The 23,789-nt window shown below is 47.7% G+C and overlaps 2 protein-coding genes and 1 pseudogene across 3 annotated transcripts in view; 2 read left to right on the top strand and 1 right to left on the bottom strand.

The window, feature by feature from the left end:
- The window catches only part of MASP1 (MBL associated serine protease 1), a 63,571-nt gene extending 57,097 nt beyond the window's left edge, over positions 1-6,474 (top strand). The window contains exons 14-16 of one of the 2 annotated variants that reach the window (XM_073804013.1): positions 611-678; positions 2,689-2,788; positions 6,425-6,474. In XM_073804013.1, coding sequence (XP_073660114.1) covers positions 611-678; positions 2,689-2,788; positions 6,425-6,459 — 203 coding nt within the window. In that variant the 3' untranslated portion in view covers positions 6,460-6,474. Of the gene's footprint in view, positions 1-610; positions 679-2,688; positions 2,789-3,250; positions 6,320-6,424 lie in introns of those variants that run through there. The other variant, XM_019946041.3, reaches the window with a different exon arrangement.
- A 5,893-nt stretch (positions 6,475-12,367) lies between these two features.
- Positions 12,368-13,768, top strand: LOC101319066 (elongation factor 1-alpha 1 pseudogene; annotated as a pseudogene).
- A 4,246-nt stretch (positions 13,769-18,014) lies between these two features.
- RTP1 (receptor transporter protein 1) lies at positions 18,015-20,606 on the bottom strand. Its single transcript, XM_019946061.2, is given in 3 exon segments — positions 18,015-18,534; positions 20,334-20,584; positions 20,586-20,606. Coding segments are annotated over 3 exon segments (792 nt in total).
- Between the last annotated feature and the right edge of the window lie 3,183 nt (positions 20,607-23,789).

Here is a 23,789-nt window from a genome sequence, read left to right as displayed (position 1 = left end):
CAACTTAAAGCCCAATGTTGTTTTCAGTATCCAGGCTCTTTTACAAATGAAGAGATAAGTGTTCTATCAGTGCTCAACCCATTTCCACACTGCCTTGAGGTCTGCCAACTTCATAGGCTTCTAGAATATCAGAGCTGGGAGGGGTTTTAGAGATACCAAGTCCAGCCTCTTCACTTTATGGATGGAGAAACTGAGACTCAGAAGGGGAGGGTACATAGCATATTGTGGGCTAAGCTGGACTTTGTATTTATTCAGTTATTGATTGAGCATCTACTATGTGTCAGCACTGCTGTAGGCGTGGAGATACAGCGCTGAATAAGATATATGAGATTACTGCTCTCATGGAGTCTAGGTTCCAAGCTAGCTGGGAGTGGGAGAGAACAGGCAACTAAACAAATAAACCAGCTAACATCTCATAGAAACAAATGCCTAAACCTCTGTCGTGGGTAACCTTCAACCCAGCAGTCTTCTCCCTCACCATGCTGCCATTCTCTGAGGGGGCAAACTCAGCCCTTCCTCCACAGGCAGAGGATGATGGGGCTGCAAGATGTCACCCTCTGAAAACCCCACAGACAGCCTCTCTGCTCTTACTGTGTCTTCTCTCCTCCAGGGACCATGGTCATCGTCAGTGGCTGGGGGAAGCAGTTCTTGCAAAGGTTCCCGGAGACCCTGATGGAGGTGAAGTTCAATTTATACCCTTCAGAGGGTGACACGTCTGCCCTACATTGGACCTTTCTGCACCATAGTGCCCCTTAGGGGGTTAGAGGCTTCGGCAGGGGGTGGGTGAGAGAGGTACCAGGGGCCCAAACTCACCTTCAAAGTTAAATGAGACTGAATCCCAACTAGTTTGATCTGTTTGCTCTACATGTCATAGGGCTCTAGTCTCTAAACATTGCTTAATGTTTCTGTAGCTTATTAAAGTCTCAATTTATGGAAATTCTTCCAGAAAACAGCTGTCTTGGACTCCCCCAAAGGTGACCCATCTGTATACATCATGAAGGTTCACATAACAGAGTAACCAAGAATGGGCCAAGGAGTGGGCCTTGAGAGCTGCAGTCCTTGCAGCAATGAACTTGACTGTTGCATGTAGAAGTTTACGTTCTTGTCATATCAGAAAAGAACACTGGACCAGGAGTAAGGAGCCATGGCTCCAAGTCCTGGCTCCTAGTAACCTGCTGCGAGATCTTAAACGAGTCCTCTTGCCTCTCTAGACCGCAGTGTAGTATCTCAAGCTGCAAAGTCAGGGGCAACACTAGAGGTCCTCCAGGAGCTGCCTGGCTCGGACATTAGCAGCTTCTAGGACCGCCACAGCTAGTCTCTAAACCCTTCAACATGCATTATTTTAGCGTACTTTAAAATTCTGGATTGGCAACAACAATTTAGCCCTTCAGTCGTTAACTCTAGAGTGTTTATTCGGTGCCTCCTGTGTACCAGACATTGTGTTAACTGCTAGGTATGCTGGGAGGTAAGAGCACAGATCTGGCCCCTGGCCTCCTTGGGCTTACAGTCAAGTGGGATAGACAGAAAGTAGTTATCAGTGTGATCAATGGAATGAGGAAGAGGTACAAGATGCTCCGGAATGTACAGCAGGGGCTCTGACCTCGTCTTAGGGGTACAGAAGGGCTTCCCAGAGGAAGTGACACTTAAATGATGCATGAGCGATGGACAGAGGTCAGTCAGGCACTCAACAGTTTGCTGAGGACACGTGCTCACGACCACCCTGCCTGACTCCCTCTCGCCACTTCTCTGGGAAGGCCATGGCCCCAAAGAGACCTGAATGCCTCTGGGCCCCTCCCAGCAAGGGCCAACAGGAGTTGTGCTTTTGGGGGGGAGTGTGACCCATTCAGTTCTTGGTTTGGCTGAATGAAACTCATAGGTTTCCTCTTTTTATTCTAGACATCCATTCCAACGTTTACCCCCAAGCTGAATCTAGGGCAGTAACAATCACAATACCTTACTTTATGTATCAGTGTATCACCTCAATTCAAAATAACATTTCCTGAGTACTGACCATGTTCCAGGCTATGTGAGGTAGAAATGGACAACATACAGACCGAGTGTCTGGAATCTCACACTGTGGTGGGGGAGAACGTAAGTGAATGCTTGCGGCTAGGCGAGCCTCACTAACCCTACACCACCTCCTATTTAGGCAGTGTTTGTAGTTTACAGAATATCTGCTCATTCATCTCCTCTTCGCACAACAACTCTATGCGATTAGTATGTCAAATATTGTGACTCCCATTATTCAGATAAGGAAACAGAGTCTCAGAGATCTGAGAACACAGTGGTGAAGGCTACGTGCCCCAGGTCCCACAACCAGTAGTGGTAAGAGTGAGGAAGAGAAGACTGCCCATCGGTTTTGCATACACTGCCATATTTGAGATCATGCATGTGCTAGGCAAGTATTACTATCTCCATTTTACAGATGAGAAAACTGAGGCCCAGAAAGGGCAAATGACCTGTGCAAGGTCACACAGCAAGTTCATGACTAAGACTGTACCAGAACATGGATCTCCTGATTCTGCATTCAGTGTTCCTTCACCTGTACCATAGGTAGTTTCTGAGGCCAGGTCTAAGGCAGACCCAGGCTCATCCAGGAAGGGGATGGGGATGAGTCAGCTCTAGGGGTGTCAGAGCAGCAGGGCTCCTCAGCCAGGGGTGGGGACCAACAGTGGCCTTGTGTTCCAGATCGAAATCCCAGTTGTTGACCACCGCATCTGCCAGGAGGCCTATACCCCACTGAAGAAGAAAGTGACCAGAGACATGATCTGTGCTGGGGAGAAGGAAGGTAAGTCAGGAGGCCGGCGTACAACAGGGCACCACCAGCCAGGGAGGGGAGCTGAGCCTGGCAGTGGAAGGACTGGAGACCTTGGAGCTGGCAGGTTGAGCAGCGGCGGACAGGCAGGAGCGAGGCGGGGGAGAGGGAGGACGGTCATGAGAGGAAGGATTCCACTGAAGAAGCTGCATCGGAGAGAAGGGGGGCTAAGTAAGGAACTTCCATAATTCCCTTCTCCCAGCCCAGCTTTTCCCTTGTGAAATGAGAGAGTCCTAACTTGCACTTTCTAAAATCACTGAGGTCTGAGGAGGTCTGACCTACAACAGCTCAGAATCCAGGTCTGGGTCCAATGGTCTACTGCGCCCCCTGGTGCCCGATTCTCTGAACTACAAGGCAGTTGTGGAGAGAAGGAGGCTTCTCTGGATTTGGGGCTAGGGAACGAGACGCTTTAACCTGCCTCACTTCTTCCTCTAGGTGGGAAGGATGCCTGTGCGGGTGACTCTGGAGGGCCCATGGTGACCTTGGATATAGAGAGAGGCCAGTGGTACCTAGTGGGCACGGTGTCCTGGGGTGTGGACTGTGGAAAGAAGGACCGTTACGGAGTGTATTCCTACACCTTCCACAACAAGGACTGGATACAGAGGGTCACCGGGATGAGGAATTGAATTCGGTTCCTCACCTTCTTCCTCACCTGTCCATGGTCAGTCAGCAACAGAGGATGGTTATCTGATGCAAGACGCCCCTTGCCCTACACGCACCTCATTCGGCCCATCTATTACTGGCCAATAAAGGGGGCATCTCAGCCCCCTTCTCACTCTCTTTAAAGAAGCAGAGTAGCAGGGTGGTCAGAATCCAGGTTGTATCACCTACTAGCTTTGTAACACTGGGCAGGTGACTTCACGTCTTTAAGCCTCAGTTTCTTTGTCCATATTACGGAAATGGCATACCTTACCTACCTCATAAAAGTCTGATGAGGATCAAATTTAGTTAATATACATATAGCACGTAGCACAGTGTAGCACAGTGCAGGCATAAACTAAGTGCTCAATAGATACGACTTAGCAGAAGGCTGGTGTGTCTACCAGGCGCATTACATTCTCTTACGAATCCTGGCTGGGCCTTAGGGCTGACCAGTGTGCACCGCTCCCCTCAACCTTGACCGTCTCCTTCACCTGCCCCCGAATGCTCCATGCTTCTTTGCTACCATGCATTTCCCATTCCCAATCCCCACCCCTCCCCATAAAAAGGTAAGAGACAATGTTCTTAGTCTATGGCATGTCCCATAGTGATGCACTTATGACCATGAGCTGGATACCAAACTGTGAGAGTGCCTGAGAGAAGCAGGCACTCTCACAGGGTGGGGAGACTGGGAATGGTGAATTAGGAAGTCAGACACCAGGTTCTAGAACCAACTCTGCCCGCAGCTCCCTGTGACTCTATGCAACTCCCTTCCCCTCATCCCAAAGGACCCTCCCAGCTCTGACAATCTAGGATCCAATGAAGCCATTTCTCCCTGAAGAGATGAGTTAAAGCCAAAATAACCGAAAGGCAAAAATTGCCTTAGGTTCAATAGAGCTTTGTTGCAGACCAAACACTGCTGCTACTGCAACACCCACCCCTGTGCACCACACCCTAGTTCCCAAGGACATAGCCCTGGCGAAGTGCTAGCCAAGGGGCCTTTCCTTATTCCTAAGCAGAGCCTCTGTTCTAGGCACCAGCCTCCTTTTCTTCCTGGGAACCTGAGTTGCACAAGGTAGGCCCTGGGAGGCTAGACTCAGGCCCCTGCACTCTCCCTCCCTGTGTCCACAGCTGACCCCAAGCCACCATTCCCCTGGTTCCTCACCCCTGTTCTTCACCCTGAACACCCCAGCCCTGCAGGGTCATAAGTGCTTCCCAAGCAGGATGCCTCTCCTCTCCAAGAGCCACCTCCTCTCTCAGGAAGCTTCCAGGGACCTCCTTCCCTCCAGAGCTCTGAGATTTAAGCCCTTCGAGGGATCAGAAGCCCCAAGTCCCTGGCTTCTGTTCTATCAAATTTGGTCTTCATGGGAGATTTCGTTTCTCGACCTGCACTGCAGCTGCTGGAGTAGTTCAGGGTCTCTTGCTGAAAGAAGATGATACTGAGGAATGAGAACTTATGGACACTAAGCCCTAAGCTCACAGCCTGCTTTTGATTCTCTGAGCAAGTCATTCTACCTCTCTGTGCCCTGCTGTTTATTCTGTAAATGGAAGATGGCAATCATACTCAATCTCACCAGACATTTGTCAAGCAAACTGGAGCTCTACTCAGACACCAGAGAAGAATTGCAATGCAAAGTTTTGGAACTACCCTAAGGCATTCCAAACACCATGCCTTCCAATTTCACAGCGCTGCCTGGGTGCCCCCACGTGCCAGGTTATGCTGACTGCTATGCAGACCACCAAGATGAGGGGAACATGATTCATACCTTCCAGGAGCTCCTACAGGAAGAGCTGACACATACACAAGTGTCTATCATGAACAGAATGAACCCCACCAAGTGCTATGTGTCAGAATAGCACAGAGGTGAAAGAAAGGCCATTCTAGTATGGAGACGTTGGAGGAGGGGGCGTCAGGAAGACATCCCAGAGGAGATGGTGTTGGAGCTGAGCCTTGAAGAGGGTGAGCATTTCTACAGGTAAGACAGAGGGAGGCCTTCCAGGTAGAAGGACAACAAGAGTCCATGTCCACTCAGGCTTTCCTCAGATTACACTCTCTTCCCTCACAAAAAGGACATGTCCTCCGCCTGCTGATGCAGGGGACACGGGTTCGTGCCCCGGTCCGGGAAGATCCCACATGCCGCGGAGCAGCTGAGCCCGTGAGCCATGGCCGCTGAGGCTGCACATCCGGAGCCTGTGCTCCGCAACGGGAGAGGCCACAACAGTGAGAGGCCCACATACTGAAAAAAAAAAAAAAAAGGGACATGTCCAGCAGACCAGTGCTCTGACTCCAGGACCAGAGCCAACATCTAAAAGAAACTTTCTCCTTAAAATCAGACAACTCTGAGACTTGAAGCAGCCTCAGAATTTGTGTACAGATTCTGGCTGGACCCAGGTTATCCTGTTTATTCCCCCAATTGCAATTTCATCCTGATTCTAAGGGATGTCTAGATGTGCTGCTGGACTTGGGCTTACCCTTGATCTACAAACATTTACCAGATGTACCAGCCCCCGCACTGATGCTAAGGTCCAAGAAAACCAACTGTCTCACAGAGTCATAGAAGCAGAGGGTTGGAGTGTCTGTTAGGACCATATTGTCTAACTCTATGACCTCGTTCTTGAACATATCTAAAGATGGGAAACTCACTACCTCCAAACATAGCCAATTTCAACCTCAAAACGTGCTCTTAGAAAGGTCTCTTCTATACAACCAAAATCCACCTCCCGGAATATACTTAGCATATCTAAAGCTATGATTCCATGCCATGAATGTTGTTATCAGCAATAATGATCGTGCCCGATTTCATTAGCAACAGAAGCTGTTGCTCTACATGTGTAGCTGTAACTACACATTACTTCCAATAAACATCTGTTTTGAGTCAAAGCATCCTGTTTGGCTTGTATGTTTTTCATGTACTGATAGTTCTGGTGAGTTGTGTTTTTGTTTATCAACATTTCTCTGTATCCAATTAGGATCCCTGAACCATGAAGAGAGAGAGGGAGATTGATGGGAAGATCAAATTATCGATACAAAAGCACTTCTTAGGCTTTTCAGGTCAGTTCTGATTAAATACCTTGTTCTATTGTTCCTGTAAGTTATCAAAATATCCCAGGATGCCAGTCTTTCAATATCCGAATTGTACTTCTGGATTGTCGCCCGCACCCAGAATAGAAAAACCATTTTTTTTCGGATCATGTGTTCAATTGTTTGGTTCAGAAAATACGGTACCAGGTCTATGTGCGGCCTGCTCTGAATTGGAGTATGTACTTTCCTTCTGCCACGAGTTAACCTTATTCCCGGGTGGCAGGAATCAAAGAATCAGCAACACTAAGAAGTCCTTCAAGTAAAGGTAGGCAACAATCACCCCTCATGCAGCAGAGACGGTGGCCAATCTGGGTCTAGTATGGGGCATGAAATCAAGAGACTTAGGTTCTCATGCAAGCATATGTTGACTTCTTTATCCACTTAAGTTCTCCATCTATAAACTGGCAGAAAAATCTTTGCCTTACCCCTGTCTGAGGGTTGTTGAATCAGATGAATTAGCATATAGGAAAGAACTTTGGAAACTAAATTAGCTCAAAATAAAAAGGTCTATGGGAGATAATCACTAAAATACTTCTGAGTATTTACCATATGATTGAGACCACACTAAGCTCTTACACAATTCTCTAATTTAGTCCTCAAAATAACCTATGACAAAAGTACTATTATTATCCCCATTTTACAACTGAGCAAACTGAAGCACGGTGAGGTTAAAAATGTGGCTCTGCCTAGACACAACAACACCCCAGTAGCAATGAGCACACGTATCGTCCAGATTTTTGTTTCTAATACTATTCTGCAATAAAAGAAATAAGGGCTCCTTGAAGACATGGCTGATTCTAGGACCAGGGCAGGAAATATACAAGATGATACAAAAGTATCTGGTACCAGAAATTAAGTAAGTCACACAATGATGGGGGGGTGTGACACAGGAACCAACAGGAAGAGCTCCAATGGTAAAAGCTGGTATAATTTGAGCAGCAAAATATTATTGGATTATAACTCAAAGTATAAAATAAATACCCGTAAATATATACTTATATGAATAAATAATTGAATACAAAAATAGAGGAGAATAAAAAATAATTTATGTAAATACTTTGCCGTAAAGGAGGTAGAACATTACTCCCCATCCCTTAAGTGTGAGCTGCCTATAGTGACCTCTTTCTAAAGAGTACAATATGGAAATGGGGTGAGGGGAGAGCCACTTTATAGAGGAGAAAGCTGACAAAACATTGCCTCAGCCACATGAGCACAGTTAATATCAACAGAGGTGAGTCACACTGATAGTTTGTGACCTTGATATGCTGTGATGAAAATGTTGCTGTACCTCTGTGTTCTACCCCCCCAGATCTCATAAGCCCACTCTAATCCTGAGAAACATGTCAGAAAACTCCCAATTGTGGGATATTTTACACAATACTTGACCAACACTCCTCAGAACTTTGGAGATCGTCAAAAACAAAGGAAGTCTGAGAAACTGTCTCAGCCAAGAGGAACCTGTAATAGGTTGAACTGTATCCCCCAAAAGATATGCTGAGGTCCTAACCCTCAGTACCTCCCAACAGGACCTTATTTGGAAATAGGGGCCTTGCAGATGTAATTAGTTAAAACAAGGTCGTACTGGAGTAGGTGATGACTGGTGTCCTTAAGAGAAGATGAGACACAGAGAAACAGACACATGAGGGCAGAACACAATGTGACAATGGGGGCTGAGATTGAAATCCCACAGCGGCAAGCCAAGGAATGGCATTCTAGCAGAAGCTAGGAACAGACAAGGAAGGATTATCCCCTACAGGTTGCAGAGAGAGCATAGCCCTGCCAACTGTGAGCCAACACATTTCTGTTGTTTTAAGCCACCCAGTTGGAGGTGCTTTGTTATGGCAGCCCTTTATGGAAACTAATACAGAGCCTAAGAAGACATCTTTAGATGACATCCTGGGACAGAGAAAGGACATTAGGTAAAAACGAAGGAAATCTGAATAGTTAAGAATAATATATCAATACTGGTTTATTAATTGTGACAAATGCACCGTACTAACGTGGGATGTTAATAACAGGGGAAACTGGTGAAGCGTATATGGGAACTTTCTCTATCATCTTCACAACTCTTCTAAAAATCTAAAAGTATTCTAAAATTAAAAGTTTGTATTTAAAACAATGTGACCTAAGATCTTGCAGCTAGGAGATTAGGGGCACTGGGATTTGAAACCAGTTCTGATGGACTCTGGGGCCCAGGCTCTCGCTCCACTGGTTCTATACCAGTGGTTCTTAAACTAGGCAGCACACAGGAAACTCCCGGTTTAAAATTTTTTAACCACCTTAAAGATATACTGATGTCTGGTTTACACCCTCCAGAGACTCAGATATAATCAGTCTGGAGTAAGGCTGAGCCCTGGGGGCTTGGGGGGGTGGGAGTTAAAATTCCCCCAGGTGATTCTAATGTGCACCCAGTTTGAGATGCACGTTTCCAGGCTGTCCTGCTTGTGTGAGACCCCTGAAGAATGCTGGGAGCCTTTATTTCCCAAGCTTGGGTGTTTTGACCTAGGTCATGCTTCTGGTGGGAGGCGGAGGAGAGGCAGACAGCCTGCTGCTCTAGCCCTAGATCCAGGAGTTCTCTGCCACTCAGCAGCAACACCGTCGCTAAGCCATTCCTGCGTTAGTGTCTTCCTGGCAAGAACAGTGCTCTTTTACTTTGCAGTGGTAAACTGAAGAAGGGGAAAGCATCCCAGCCATGGGCAATAGCATGTGAGGAAGCAGGGGTATGATAGGGTGTTTAGGGGAAACTGAGAGACTTGGTGTCCCTGGAGAGCCAGAGAAATTGGGAGAAAAAAGAACAGCATCAGGAAGTACTGACCTGGGATGCTCAGCGTGGTTCTGGGAATGGGGAGTCATTTGAGGGTTTTAGACCGAGGAGAGACGTGATGAGCTTTACTTTTCAAATCAGGCTTTAGTGCAGAGAGTAAACTGCGGGAGAAGAGCCTAAACGTAGGGAGACTCCATATGGCTTCCCAACAACAAGTGAGGCACCCTCTGGTCCTGAACAAGGGCAGGCCGGAGGAGAGGGAGGGTAAGAATCGGCTTCCAGGGGCTCTGAGAACCTAGGGCTGGGCCTAGAAGAGCCACTTTGAAGAGATTCAAACCTCTGTTCACATTTGAGGGTGAATTAGTGGAGAGTAGAGGGGGAAAAGGGCAGGGACCAAAACCTGAAGGCAGTAACTGTTTTCAGGTCCCTGGACTTTCTGGCACCGGTGCTGTCTCCAGAAAGGAAGCCAGGGCATTCTCTGAACTTGAGGGAAAGAGACAAACAGGGCCTTTGTGACCACCTCCTGCGTCTGGTATGTGTTGGCCTTTTTTCAAGAAGATAAGGAAAATTCTTTTGTATGCAAAAAACACAGGCTCAATTCCCAGCAGTGAGCTTCTGATCACAGGAAAAAGAGCCGGGACCCTGCTAATATTTAGGCAAAGGCTCCTAGGGGGCCTCTCTGAGAAGTGCAGCGTTAGGACAAGACAGTGTTAAGACAGGGGAAGATGTGTCGAGCCTGGATGTTGCCCAGGGCGAGCGCGCAGGATGATGAACAGATTAGTGTGGGTGGGAACATATCTTACCCTCCAGTATCCTCCAGTCCCAGGGGAAGTCTCTGCAAAGTAACATGCCAACAGGTCAGCACCAAACACAGCAAGCCCCGGGGATCCAAAGGGTACAGCGTAGATGCAGTCCAGACCCAAGGTCTTAGATGATGCTCACCTATTTTAGAAGTGAGGACTCTCACCTCCCATTCAGCTGTTTATCCTGGGACATTATTCCAACTTGCCCATCTCCTGGGACTATCCAGCTTATTGAATCCATTCCCATGTGGCCCAGACTTGCCAACAGGATCCCAGACAACAGAATCCTTCCTTTAAACAATTCCAACAACAGCTCGCTTTGCTCTGAGTTTGCCTGTCCAAGGCCCAAATCCATATTGGCGGTCTAGGCCTCCCATTAAGTCTTTTTATTTCAGTGTATTTCATCATTACGAAATACTTTAAACATACAGAACAAAACAAAACAAACAAGATACGAATCATGTCCTGCTCAGACCTGATGAAACAACAGGGGACGCAGGGGACATGGACAGGATTCCAATTCAAGGAGTAAGTTGGTGCCGCGAGAGAGAAGGTGCTTTGGATGCGTGGAAAGAGTTCTGAAACCTGACCCTGAAGACGTGGGCTCCAGCCCCAGCTCTGCTGCCTGATGGTTCTGAATGCTCAGTGGATCATGCTCTCTGTGCTCAGTTTCCACAGTCCCCCTCGAGTTTCTCCTTCTTTCCAACCTCTATACATGGATAGCCCCAGGGCTCAGTCCTGGCCCTCCTGTCTGTACTCTCTACTCTCACTCCCTGAGTAATCTCATCTAATCTCATGACATTTAACATCATCCAAATGCTAATGACTTCACTTGCATCTCCAGCTTGGTCCTCTCCTCTGAACCACAGGTATGCATATTCAACTGCCTTGGCATTTCTCGTGTTCAGTGTCTAACAGGATGCCCAAAAAGCATCTCAGACTTCACGTGTCCACAACCAAGCTCCTGTTACGGCCCCCACGTCTGTTCCTTACACAGCCAACCCCATCTCAGAAAGCGGTAACTCCACTCTTCCAGTTGACCTGACCCAAAATCCTGGGGCGTGTTTGATTCCACTTTCTCGCACACCACACATCTGAGTCATCAACAAACCCCCTCAGCTTTACTTTAAAATACAGCCAGACTCAATCCCAGTTGCTACCACCCTGGTACGGGTCCCCACCCAGGAACAGGCACTATCCCCTCTTTGCTGGATTGTCGCAGGAGCCTCCTACCTAATCTTTCCTCTTTCATTCTTGTGCCTCTGTGGACATTCTCAACACAGTGACACTAAATTGGATTACATCACCCCACTGCTCAAACCCTCCAATGGCTTCTTGTCTCATTTAAATCAACAACCAATGTCCTGATGACCTATGGCTTATATGCTCTGACCCCCATCCCCACTTAGTAATGACTTAGTAAGCCTGAAGCCGCATTGGCCTCCTCATGGTTCAACATTCCAGGCTGCTCCTACCTCAGGGCTTTTGCACATGCCCTTTGCCTTGCTCAGTGCCTTCATCTTTTTTCAAATGTCACCTTCTTAGTGAGACCTTCCCTAGCTACCTAATCTAAAATTGTAACTAACTCCATCCCCTGCCCTTTCTGTCCCCCTTGCCTACTTTATTCTTCTCCTTAGTACTTAACACTATCTAGTATACCACACAGCTTACTTATATTGTTTGCTGTCTAGTTTTTCTACTATCCATAAGGTCAGTGATTTAGTCACTTTGCTCTCCACTGTATCTCTAGTGCCTAGAACAATGCCTGGCACATAATATGTACTCAATAAACATTTGTTGAGTGAATAAATCTTGAAAATAGGGAATATCTTATTATGTCCTCAAAATAATACCGTAAGCCTATTAAGATGGGAGTGAAAAATTATTGGGCTTAGAAGTGAAGGGATAAGACACAGACTGATATTCCAACACTACCACCCAAGTCCTTGTATAAGGTGACACCTCTCAAGGGAACTGCCTTTCAAAATGTGAATACCTTTAGAGAGAAGTTGAGTCAGAGTAAGATGCATACATCAATTTGCTCCAGAAAGGAAAGGAAAGGAAGATGCTATGGACATTCAGATAAGAAGGTCCAACCCCAAGCTGACCTAGGCAGACTGAAATCTTGGTGTAACAACTAGATGGCCTATTAGAGGGGTCAGGGTCAGGGCACTATCCCAAATGCCCAAGGACAAAATAAGACTTAGCAGCTTTTTCGCAATGGGTTTGCCTCCAGGACCCAGGTGTCGTGAAAACCACCACTAAACCTAAGCAAAAATGGGAAAGGAGAAGAGCCACGCCAACATCGTTGTCATTGGACACGTACATTCGGGGAAGTCTACCACTACTGGCCATCTGATCTACCAATGTGGTGGGATCGACAAGAGAACCAATGAAAAGTTCGAGAAGGAGGCTGCCGAGATAGGAAAGGGCTCCTTCAAGTATGCCTGGGTCTTGGACAAACTGAAAGGTGAATGCAAGCATGGTATCACCATTGATATCTCCCTATGGAAATTCGAGACCAGCAAGTACTATGTGACCATCATTGATGCCCCAGGACACAGAGGCTTCATCAAAAACATGATTACAGGCACATCCCAGGCTAATTGTGCTGTCATGATTGTTGCTGCTGGTGTTGGTGAATTTGAAGCCGGTATTTCCAAGAATGGACAGACCTGTGAGCATGCCCTTCTGGTCTACACTCTGGGTGTGAAACAACTAAATGTTGGAGTTAACAAAATGGATTCCACTGAGCCACCCTACAGCCAGAAGAGATACGAGGAAATTGTTAAGGAAGTCAGCGCCTCCATTAAGAAAATTGGCTACAACCCTGACACAGTAGCATTTGTGCCAGTTTCTGGCTGGAATGGTGAAAACGTGCTGGAGCCAAGTGCTAACATGCCGTGGTTCAAGGGATGGAAAGTCACCTGAAAATATGGCAACGACAGAGGAACCACGCTGCTTGAAGCTCTGGATTGCATCCTGCCACCAACTCGCCCAACTGACAAGCCCTAGCGTTTGCCCCTCCAGGACATCTACAAAATTGGTGGTATTGGCACTGTCCCTGTGGGTTGAGTGGAGACTGGTGTTCTCAAACCTGGCATGGTGGTCACCTTTGCCCCAGTCAATGTGATAACTGAAGTGAAGTCTGTTGAAATGCACCATGAGGCGTTGAGTGAAGCCCTTCCTGGGGACAATGTGGGCTTCAATGTCAAGAATGTGTCTGTCAAAGATGTTCACTTTGGCAGTGTGGCTGGTGACAGGAAAAATGACCCACCGATGGAAGCAGCTGGCTTCACAGCTCAGGTGATTATCTTGAACCATCCAGGCCAAATCAGTGCTGGCTGTGCACCTGTGCTGGATTGTCACACAGCTCACATTGCCTGCAAGTTTGCTGAGCTGAAGGAGAAGATTGATCGTCGTTCTGGTAAAAAGCTGGAAGTTGGCCCCAAACTCTTGAAATCTGGTGATGCTGTCATTGTTGATATGGTTCCTGGGAAACCCATGTGTGTTGAGAGCTTCTCTGACTATCCTCCTCTGGGCCATTTTGCTGTTCGTGACATGAGACAGACGGTTTCTATGGGTGTCATCAAAGCAGTGGACCAAAGGCAGCTGGAGCTGGCAAGGTCACCAAGTCTGCCCAGAAAGCTCAGAAGGCTAAATGAATATTATCCCCAATACCTGCCACCCCAGTCTTAATCAGTGGTGGAAGAATGGTCTCAGGACAGTTTGTCTCAATTGGCCATTTAAGTTTAATAGCAAAAGACTGGTTAATGATAACAGTGCATGGCAAAACCTTCAGAAGGAAGGAGACTGTTTTGTGGGCCATTTGTTTTGTGTGTGGCAGTTTTAAGGTATTAGTTTTGAAAATCAGTACTTTTTAATGGAAACAACTTGACCAAAAATCTGTCACAGAATTTGAGACCCATTAAAAAAGTTTAATGAGAAAAAAAAAAAAGTCTAAGCAGCAGTTTTTGAGCAACGTCAGAGCTAGCAGGGAGCCTTCAGTTCACCTTACCTCTTTGCTTTACAAATGAAGAAACTGAGACCCAGGGGACGGGAAAGACTAGATCATCCAAGGTCATCAACCTACATGCCTGGATATTGGCTAAGCCAGGGCTGAAACCCAGGTTTCCAGCCCTCAGGCCAATGAGATTTCTATACCACAACTGCCAACCCACCAGCCCTCACAGGGCCCTGTCGCAAAAGAGCCATACAGCAGGCAGATTTCACTTCCCTGATGCATGTGGCAGTACCCACGCAATGCCGAAAGTGATCCCAAAGGAAATTTCTTAGCTGGGAGTCCTGCAGAGAACCAGAATGGGACTTGGAAAAGAACTAAATTCCTTCTGGGGTATTTCAGCCAATGGGAATGGAGCCCAGAAATCACTGATGTTTTCTGTTTGGGGAGATTTTTTAAATAGCTATCTTTGAAGAATGAAGAGTGGCTACCATGCTGCTGGGAAAATGAAGTCATTGCTTTGCAAGATATATGAGGAGAAGAAAAGAAACGATGCTACATATATTAAAATAAACTAGTTCTAACTCTTGGGCTGGGAAGTTAACCCTTGCCTTCCATGTTTTTCCTAAAGTATTTACCAACAGAACTGAAATCACAAAGAGAAAGCCCTTCAGGTCTCAAAGGGGAGGCTGCCAATTGAAAGGAAAAGGAGAAGAAAGAAGAGGATGAGCATTCAATCTCATCAGAAAGAAGAGAATGAATATTGGCTTTGTATCTGGAATGTCGCAGATAGTGTATTATTTATTCCTTACAATAGCCCTCCGTGGCAGATTGATTATTCCCATTTCAACAAGGAGGAAAACTGGGGCTCAAGGAGCTTAACTAATTTTCCTAAGGCCATACAGCTAGTAAGTAGCAGAACTAGGACTCAAGTCTTTCTTAACCCCAGATTTCATGATCTTGCCTTACTCTATGCTGTACAGTGCGGCTCAACTTTCGTACTTTCTCTGGTACTTCAGTTTTTTCTCCATAAAATAAGGGCACTCAATCAAGACATCTCTAATCTGTCTCACAGCAAATCATCCTTAGTTGGTGATCTTCTGGGTTTGCAGGACTCCTGAACCCCAAGAAGCGTTCTCCCATTGGGCTGTTCCTCCATCCTGCTGAGTTTGAAGGAAGTGATCAAGGCAGCACTTCTTGCTGACCCTATGCTAAGGATTGCAGCCTCTGGAACACCAATTCAAGTGCCTGTAGGTCTCCTCCTGGCTCGAACATCAAGACCAATGCACAGAAGCACCAGTGGGAGAGGCTTGGGATCCTGGAATGTCCCTGAGGAGTTTATTTATAAAACCTAGGGTACATCTAACAAGGTCATCATGTGGCATGTGGCCATGTGTGCAAAGAAAGAACTGCCCTAGAGAAGTCTTTGCGAAGACAAGGGCTAAGCTGTGAGTAAGCCTAGCAAGTATGAGGGACAATAAGGGAGACGGAGGAGGTGTTTGTAGATGGTAGACATCTTCCTACAGAGCAGGAAGAGGCTTAATGATTTAGGAAAGTGTTCCGGAGTAAACCCAGTCAAGGGTTGGACCCTTGCTCTACCACTACCTGGCAGTGGGGACTGGAGTAAGTCGCTTCCGAGCCATGATCACACTCTAGCAGGGAGTGTAGCTATAGACAAGTAATTACAACCAAGTTTGATAAGCATCTGGCAAGGGTGGCAGAGCTCAAAATTGGAGAGTCTCAGAGCAGGATAAAGCCATGCAGCAGGTGGTCAGGCAGGAGCACGGAGGTTTGAGGGAGGGTCAAGTCCCCAGGGAGTGAGTGGGGAAGCTGTGCCCAAGTCCTAGAGAATCCACAGCAGGTCATCAAGGAAGATCTCTGGGCTCATTATTATAAGCCTGGGTGCAGAAGGAAGCCTATTCCTCAGTTAGGAGGCCTTACACCAGGCAGCTCAGGTGGATCACCTGGGGGTCTTATTCTAATTTCAGATGCTCAGGCCCCACACCCAGCAATTCTGATTCTGCTGGTCTCAGGTGGTGGCTGGGCACTGATATTTCTTTAAAGGCTCCCCAGGATTTCTGAAGTACAGCCAAGGCTGAGAATATCTGCAGTAAGCAGAGATCTCTGAGAGACACGGCCTACCCCTTAGTGCTCGCTGGATCCCAGCACCCAAATCAGGCCTTGCCAGAGAGAAGGCACTCAGGATATGCCTCCTGGATAAAGGAATGAATACTTGTGTGCGTGAAGCAAAGGAAGTCACCAGGCAGTTACTAGAACCAGAGCAAGGGCAAGAGTAAGACTGATCTTATGCTGAGTCCCCTGGATGGCTGACCAAGGGCTGCCTGAATCCCTCCTGACTATGTACACGGTTGGCCCAGACCTTGAAGCTGGAGCTAGATCAAGCTTTATATGGGGACCCCAGAAAGGGGAGAGAGGGGATGGGAGGGGTGTCCAACAGCCCATTACAGATCAGGGACACTGGTGAATCCCAAGCACACAGTAATGACTACTAAGCCTGATTGAAGAAATCCCATCTTTATTAAAGTACCCTGTCTTTATATAAGTGGCCCTCCTCCCTCCACCACTACAGATGGTGGGTGGTGACTTCCCATTAGAAAGGGGAGCAGTGGGGGACGGAGAAGGAGTCAAGTTATTAACAAAGGTGGGGTGGACGAGGACCCTCAAAGGTACAGGGTGGCGTCCCACTTCCTGCTTTCTGCCTCCCTTTCCCAAATCACAGTCTGTACCCCTCCCATCAGAAAGTCTCCTCTCCTCCCTTTCTACACCATATGGCATCCCATTTGAAGGCGATTAGGATTCTCCCACATATCTATGCACTTCTCTAGGGCAAAACACTTCCCATCTTTCATGCTCCCTCTCTTACTAATGGGCCCCCATCCCTGTGGTTCTAGGTGGACCGCTGATCTTTGGTGAGCGGGCCCATGCATGGCCCATATGGGAAAGCCCCTCAACGAGGGTTTCAGCAAATAGCTCAAGAAGCCAGGCCCCTCTTCCGGTACTCTGACCATCAGAACCACTGAGAATCAGTCCGACTTCCCTGAACTCTGAAGACTCTTCATTATAATGCAGAGTCATTATATTTGTTTCCTAGGGATTTTGTGCTTTGCTTCTAACATCCTACCTTCTGAACCTCTCCTAAATTCTCTGATGGTTCACGTGCAGTGGGTGGGAAGCCTAGCTCTATGGGACTCCACCCCAAGCACCGTCTGGGCACCAGACAGGCCCCAGAAGCCACCCTGAGTGGAGGGAAGCCGGAAACTGGGAGTGTGGAAAACAGAAACAAGGGACCCCGCGTACCCAGGGACAAAGGGGCAGCCTAGCGCCTCCACCTCTCTCCCTTCGAGAGGAACCTCTGCTGTGTGCATGGAGATAGAGCTATGGATGAGACCCATACACCAGGCAGAGGCTAATGTAAGGCTGCAGCTCTGGATGTGGGCAATAACGGAGGGTAGGGCTGGGCTTAATGAGCAAGCAAGGAGGAGCTCATTGCTGTGGAAAGGCCCCTTGAGATCACACCTAGCCCTGTAATTTTCAAACTTTTTAAACGCAGTTGGACCTTTTTCATACAAAACTCTTAAATAAACTCCATCTAACATGGAGCCGCTCTAGAGGAGGAGGTAGGAGTTGGGGATGGGCGGTTTCACCATGATGGGAAACGCACTCACTCACCCCTTCCAAATCCAAAAGCCCCGAGGCACCTGTGCAGAACGTGGGGGTCCTGGGCCTCACTTTGAAAAGCCAATGATCTAGCCCAAACCCTTACTTTTATAGATAGGAAAGCAGGGTGATTTGTCCTGGGTCCCCACTGAGTCAGTGGTGGCACCGGCTCTAGAACTTATCCCCACTCCCAACCCAGGTCTCTCTTCACCCCCTCCCACCAGTTGGCTGGCTTCTCAGGCCTTGGGCCCCTAGCATCTGCCTGGGGAATCTTAGACGGAGCTGTGGAAGGAGAACTGCAGGTAGATGATCAGCAACAGGACCGTGGCCCAAAACAAGCACCAGGGGATGGAGCAGAAATTGCAGCCAGAACCCGCCTCGGCCTGCGGCTTAGTGGGGCTGGGAGCCCGGGAGAAGGTGTAGGTTGCCGCCTCCTCCTCCAGCAGCTTCTCGCTGGGCTTCCAGTGCACGATGCCCTCCTGGCAGGCCTCGCAGAACTCTCCGCGGTGCCGCCGGTTGTCTTGGCGGCTGGCCACGTGGATGCGGTACTGGCCGCCGCTCTCCCCGTAGCGCTGCTCGCGCAGGCTGCTGATGAGGTTGCCCACCAGGCTCTCGATGTCCTCCTCCAGCATGCTCGACTCGTCCAGCCGCGCCGTGCCGCACTCGTAGCACAGCTGCTTGAAGACGCGCACGCGCACCGAGCGCGCCCGCTGGGTGCGGTCCAGGTACATGTGGAAGAGGATGACCACGTGGGGCGACTGCCAGGTGTGCCAGCACCAGGAGCAGTGGAACCTGTGGAGACGAGGAGAGGACGGAGTGGAGGAGGTGGAAACAGATCCAGGAACGAGGTAAGGGGCAGTAGGCAGAGCCTGGAGGTAGAGGTGTTGTGTTTACGGCCCCCTGGGTTCACTAGCTTTCCCCAGGTGGCTTCCCAGCCCGCCCCCTTGTGTGCTCTGCTAGGAGCAGAGTAGGCGCCTCAGGAGGCAGCTGGCATCCAGCAGCGCTCTGCCATCACTGGGCCCCCCTCTGCGCTCTGCAGAAGCCTCAGTGCCCTCCATTTCAGTGCCCTTCAGGCCTTGCCTCTGGGCCTTTGGCTCTGGGCACCTTTCCTCATCTGTAAAACGTGCACGTTGCACTAAGAGTCCTTCCTGCTCAAATATCCTTTGAGTCTGATAGCAGGGATGGCCCGCACCACAGGGAAAACACAAGCTCCATCCACACACTCTTACCTGTCAACACTGACTATGAACTGGCTAGACCCAAATCCAGAGAAAATGACACCGTTGTCAATTCTCAGCCTCTGGGCCGGTGCCAGGGTTAATGTATCTGAAGGCCTGGAAGTGGAGGCAGCTCACGCCCAGAGTGAGCTAACTGGGGCCAGCTGGGGTTCTCAGGTCATCAGCCAGGTCGGGAGGATGCACAAGCCCTCCCCACTCAGCCCCACAAGCCTTTCAGGTGTTTGAGAAGCTCCTGGGCCCTGACAGCGAGTGTCCGGTCCTTTGCATCCCTCCCATCAGCTGGTTAAGGGACTCCACATTTCCATTCTCATTTCTTCTCGTTTACTCACACCCTTTGGGGACTGTTTCCCCTCTCCCAAACTAGACTACAAAACTTGGAATGGAAAATGTCAAAACTGGAGGGAGCTTAGAAATCACCTAATTAACCCTTTGTTTTACTCTGAGGCAAAGAGAGTAAGAAAGCTGTATACACAGTGAGTTAGAGGCAGAGCCAGTATCCGACACCTAACAGGTACCCAGTAGATGTTTCTTGAATTGAATAAATTGAACTAGGGAAGGAAGGAAGGCCTTGCTTCTGACCCCCAGGCTGCACCATTCAACCTCCGAATCTTATGTCCCAGAGGTAAGTCTTTACATAATCCACCCACGGACAAGAGTGCTCGAAAGTCATCTCAGACATTATTGTGCATATGAATCACCTAGGGACCTTGCTGAAATGCAGATTCCGATTCAGCAGGTCTAGAATGGGGCCGAAGATGCTGCATCTTTAACAAGTTCCAGGTGATGCTACTGCTGCTGGTCCATGAACCAAGAGGCAAGGATCTATGCTAACCCCTCCTTCCACAAGTGGGGAAAGTGAGGTCCAAGAAGGAAACTGAATTTCTCAAAGGTCATACAGAGTAGAGCTAGTTTCCAGCACACCTCAGGTGTTCAATATTTTATATTAAGTCAAGCTGACTTAAATAGATTGAAACTGAACTGTTCCAGGACCAGAACATAGGCCTCTTGACCCACAAGCCCCTCCCTTCTCTTGGCTTTCAATTGTGTTAAGAGGTTATTAAAATATAAAAGTATGTAAAATACCAGTGTTTAGAACTAATAAATATATTCCACCTCTTTTTCCAGAAGGGGAGACTATGACTCAGAGAGGGAAAGTTACCAGGTGCTCAGCGGAAGAGCTGGAATCAAACTTAGGTGTCCCAACTCCCAATAGCTACTCTTTCTCTGCCTCCCAGTCTGCACTGGGCCAACAGTGAGACTGACCCCTAGCACCTGGGTTCCCCATGTTTCTGTCTTTTCTTGGAAGGTGTCCCAGGGGCTGCCTGCAGGGGTCCTACTTCCTGGGCTACTCACCTGCCTGAGGCATGCAACTCCAGGTACTGCTTCCAGCCTGGGGCTAGCACATTGTGCTTGAGGTTGGGATCGATGATGAGGTCCCAGCTGTCAGCCGGCTTTGCCGCCTCCATCTTCTCGTAGAAGATTTTCTTCCATTCATCTGTGGTCACACTTTTACACATGGTCTCGTCAGTGGCAAGGGAGGGCAATCTCCACTTGAGTGAGAACACGGGAAGTGAGGGCAGGTGCAAGGCAGGGCAGCGCAGTCTCTAACGGTCTAAAAATCCTCATCAGTAGGACCGGGAGGAAGCAGGACCCAGCTCCCTCCTTTGTCCGCAGTGGAACCTGTTTCCACGGCAACCAGGCAGGGAGTCAAGAGACAGAGGTTGGGAAGGAGGGAGCCTCTGAAGGGGTGTTTCAGGGCCCCCAAACTGAGGCTGAAGAGGCAGGGTTTGTGGATCTAAGTGACCCTAGACAGGGTGGGGGGCCTGAAAGGAGGCTGAGCTGCAGACCGTCTCACTCTGGCCTGCCAAGGGCATGCACAAGGACCTGGGAACTGGCTCAGCTTTACCTTGCTGCCCCTGGAGGTATCATCAGCATCATCTGGCTGCTATGGTAACCATGATGCCTTAGGGAGCCAAAGAGAAATAAGGGATGGGAAGATGTAGACCTGTTAATAGATGCAGCAATGATAATAAACCCTCTTTCTGCACCCTCACCCATCTTGTGACCAGCACTTTGCCATTTACGAAAACTACTGGAGGTCTCTTGACCCACAATTGTTATTGCCACTGTACAGATCAGGAGACTGGGACTCACCTAGCTTATAAATGGCAGAGCTTGTAGCCAAATCCAAGCTGTTGAGCCCCTACCGATTCATTACTGCATTTGTGTCAAACATACCCATGTGCCAGGCTCTATATATGCCAGACGGTTGTAACTGGGTATGTGCCCAGTAACCAGAATGCAATAGGACCCATGCTGTGATGGCCATGGATAAGAGCAGCCACCTGTGCACAGAGGTGGGAGCCATTGCATCAGCCTGGAAGGAATAGAAAAGATCATTTTCAACTTGATTATAGAAGAGGAACATGATATCCATAGGAAAAACAACCTTTACTACTGGTGCCCCTTTAGCTATTTTTAAATTATTTTTCCTTTATAAAAGTCATACAGGTTTATTATAGAAAACTTGGAAAATATAGGTAAAATAAGGCAAAAGTAAGACTCTTCTTAATACCCATGCTCAAGATAGTCGCTGTTAATATTATGATGTACACACCCTGCCTGCTATTTTCTGTACATGTATGTGTGTATATATATATGTGCGTATGCATGTATGTGTATATATACACACACATTCTACATAGTACACTGTGATCTATTTTTTTTAAAATAACAATATATCACAAATACTTTTCTAGATCATTTTCTAGGTCTAGGTCATTAATATTATTCCAGCTTGGAGGCTGCCTATATGCTGTCGTATGGTTGGGCATAATTTATTTAGGCAACCTTCTATTTGGGAGCATTCATTTTTTTCAGTCTCTCACAGTTACGCTCTTGCTTCCTATTTGAGTAAAACTTACTGCTGAAGCTCGTGGACCTGCATTTCAGGCATCAGAGATGACGCTTTCCGCAGCTGGAAAACACACTCTTGACTCCACTCCCTGCAGAAGCTTGGTGCGGCTAGTGGAATCTGAGCAGGCTCTTCAAACAGTATTAACTCGTAGACAGCCTACAGATTCTGAAGTTTAGGGATGAAAAAGAAGGGCCTAAATCTCCCATCTGATTCTGGAGACTGTCTTCCAGGTTCTCCTGCTGCCTCTGCGAATGCTTCATGCCTTAGCATCCTTTATTTTAGCCTCAGTTTATTCAGATTGGCAATGGGATAAAAAAAGAAGCAGTGTCTCTAGTTAAAAGCAGGACCTCTGGAATTACTTGCATGGGTTTTTTTTTTTTTTTTTTGGAATGCTCATATCCTCATAGGTAGCTATTCTAGTATATTTAATATGTATCACTTCAAAATGTATGTTGATGTTTTATGTGAATATATTTTTAATTTGCATAGTAACAGCGATCACTATATAGCACTTACTATGTATCAGGCATTTTTCTAAGTGCTTTATACATATTAATTGAGTTCATCTTAATAATAATCTCTATACATAGGTAATATCAGCAGCAGCTCCATTTTGCAAATACGTAAGATAAAGCAGAGAGATTAGATAACTTGCCCAAGGTTCAACAGCTAATAATGAATGGAACTGGGATTTGAGCCTAAATGATTGTTTCCAAAGCCCCAGCTTAATCACTACACTGCTCAGCACAGAACATCAAAACAAAACATTTGCTAAATAAATGTGTCTTTCTACCTTCTCATCACTGGATATGGTCATTCCAGACTCAGAGAATTGAAATTCATGTCCTATCGGCAAATAGTTCAGTAGGCCAGCCTGAGGCCATAGCCCCTGGATAGAGAAGTGAGTGTATTTAACCCCCCAGGTTCCCTGTTATCACACGCCTCCTTTTCTGCTGAGCTTCATGGAGCAAGTGTCCACAGACCCCTGATACCCAGTGTAAAGATTTTAGAGCTGAAAGAGAAATTCAGCTTGAAATCTTCCCAAAGGAAATACAGTGCAGAAAGCCATCTCTAGGAGCACCATTCCTGTGAAGCCGTAATCATTTGACGACAGGCACCCAGGTTCAGTGGAGAGAACACTGAACTGGAAGGCAGGATATGTCAATATACATCCCAGACCTGCTACTGGCTGGCTTTGTGACCATGGACAAGTCACTTCTCTTGGCCTCAGTTTGTTCATTTGTTCGATGAAGAATTAGACCAGATGGCAAGGCTGAGGTCCCCTCTGGCTGTAGCCACATATGAATTCAAAGAGCTTTATACTTAGAAACCTGAATCCTTGGAGGGCAGGAGGGCAGATGGAGGCCACTGGATGGAAGAGGGATGCTTCTAATGAGGCATTGCAGGTAGTGCCTGCAGGGTCTGTCTCCTTGGGAGCTGCTACATAGTTGAAGATCTCTGTGGAGGTGTCACTCCACTAGCTTTGTACTGGACACAGTAAGGACAGAAAATGAATCGGAGCCACTGAACGTTCACACTAGAAGGGATGTTAAAGTTCATTAAACTTTTTATCCTTCAAGTCAGTATTCTTGCTTCTGAATTAAGGCAATCAATACTCAGAGAAGTAAACTGACTTAACCAGTCTCAGAGGTGTGATGGGAGCTGTCTCACATTGCAGCCACAGGCCAAGGAGAGCATGGAAACTGAGGACGATTCCAGAAAGTCTGTAAAGCTGATAGAAGCTTTAGAACTTGCCCTGGAGCAAAAGTGTATTACCCAACACCAGGAACAGATTCTCTAGGAGTATTTTGCGGTCGTTGCTACAGTAAACATTATGATGAAGAACAAGAACACAGAAGGTAAGAATCACCAGAGGTACGTGTGTGTGTGTG

Source organism: Tursiops truncatus, chromosome 4, assembly GCF_011762595.2.
Source record: "Tursiops truncatus isolate mTurTru1 chromosome 4, mTurTru1.mat.Y, whole genome shotgun sequence".
In the NCBI taxonomy this organism is placed as follows: Eukaryota; Metazoa; Chordata; class Mammalia; order Artiodactyla; family Delphinidae; genus Tursiops; species Tursiops truncatus.
Note: the sequence above shows the minus strand (reverse complement) of the source record. Positions and strands in the feature narration are given on the sequence as shown.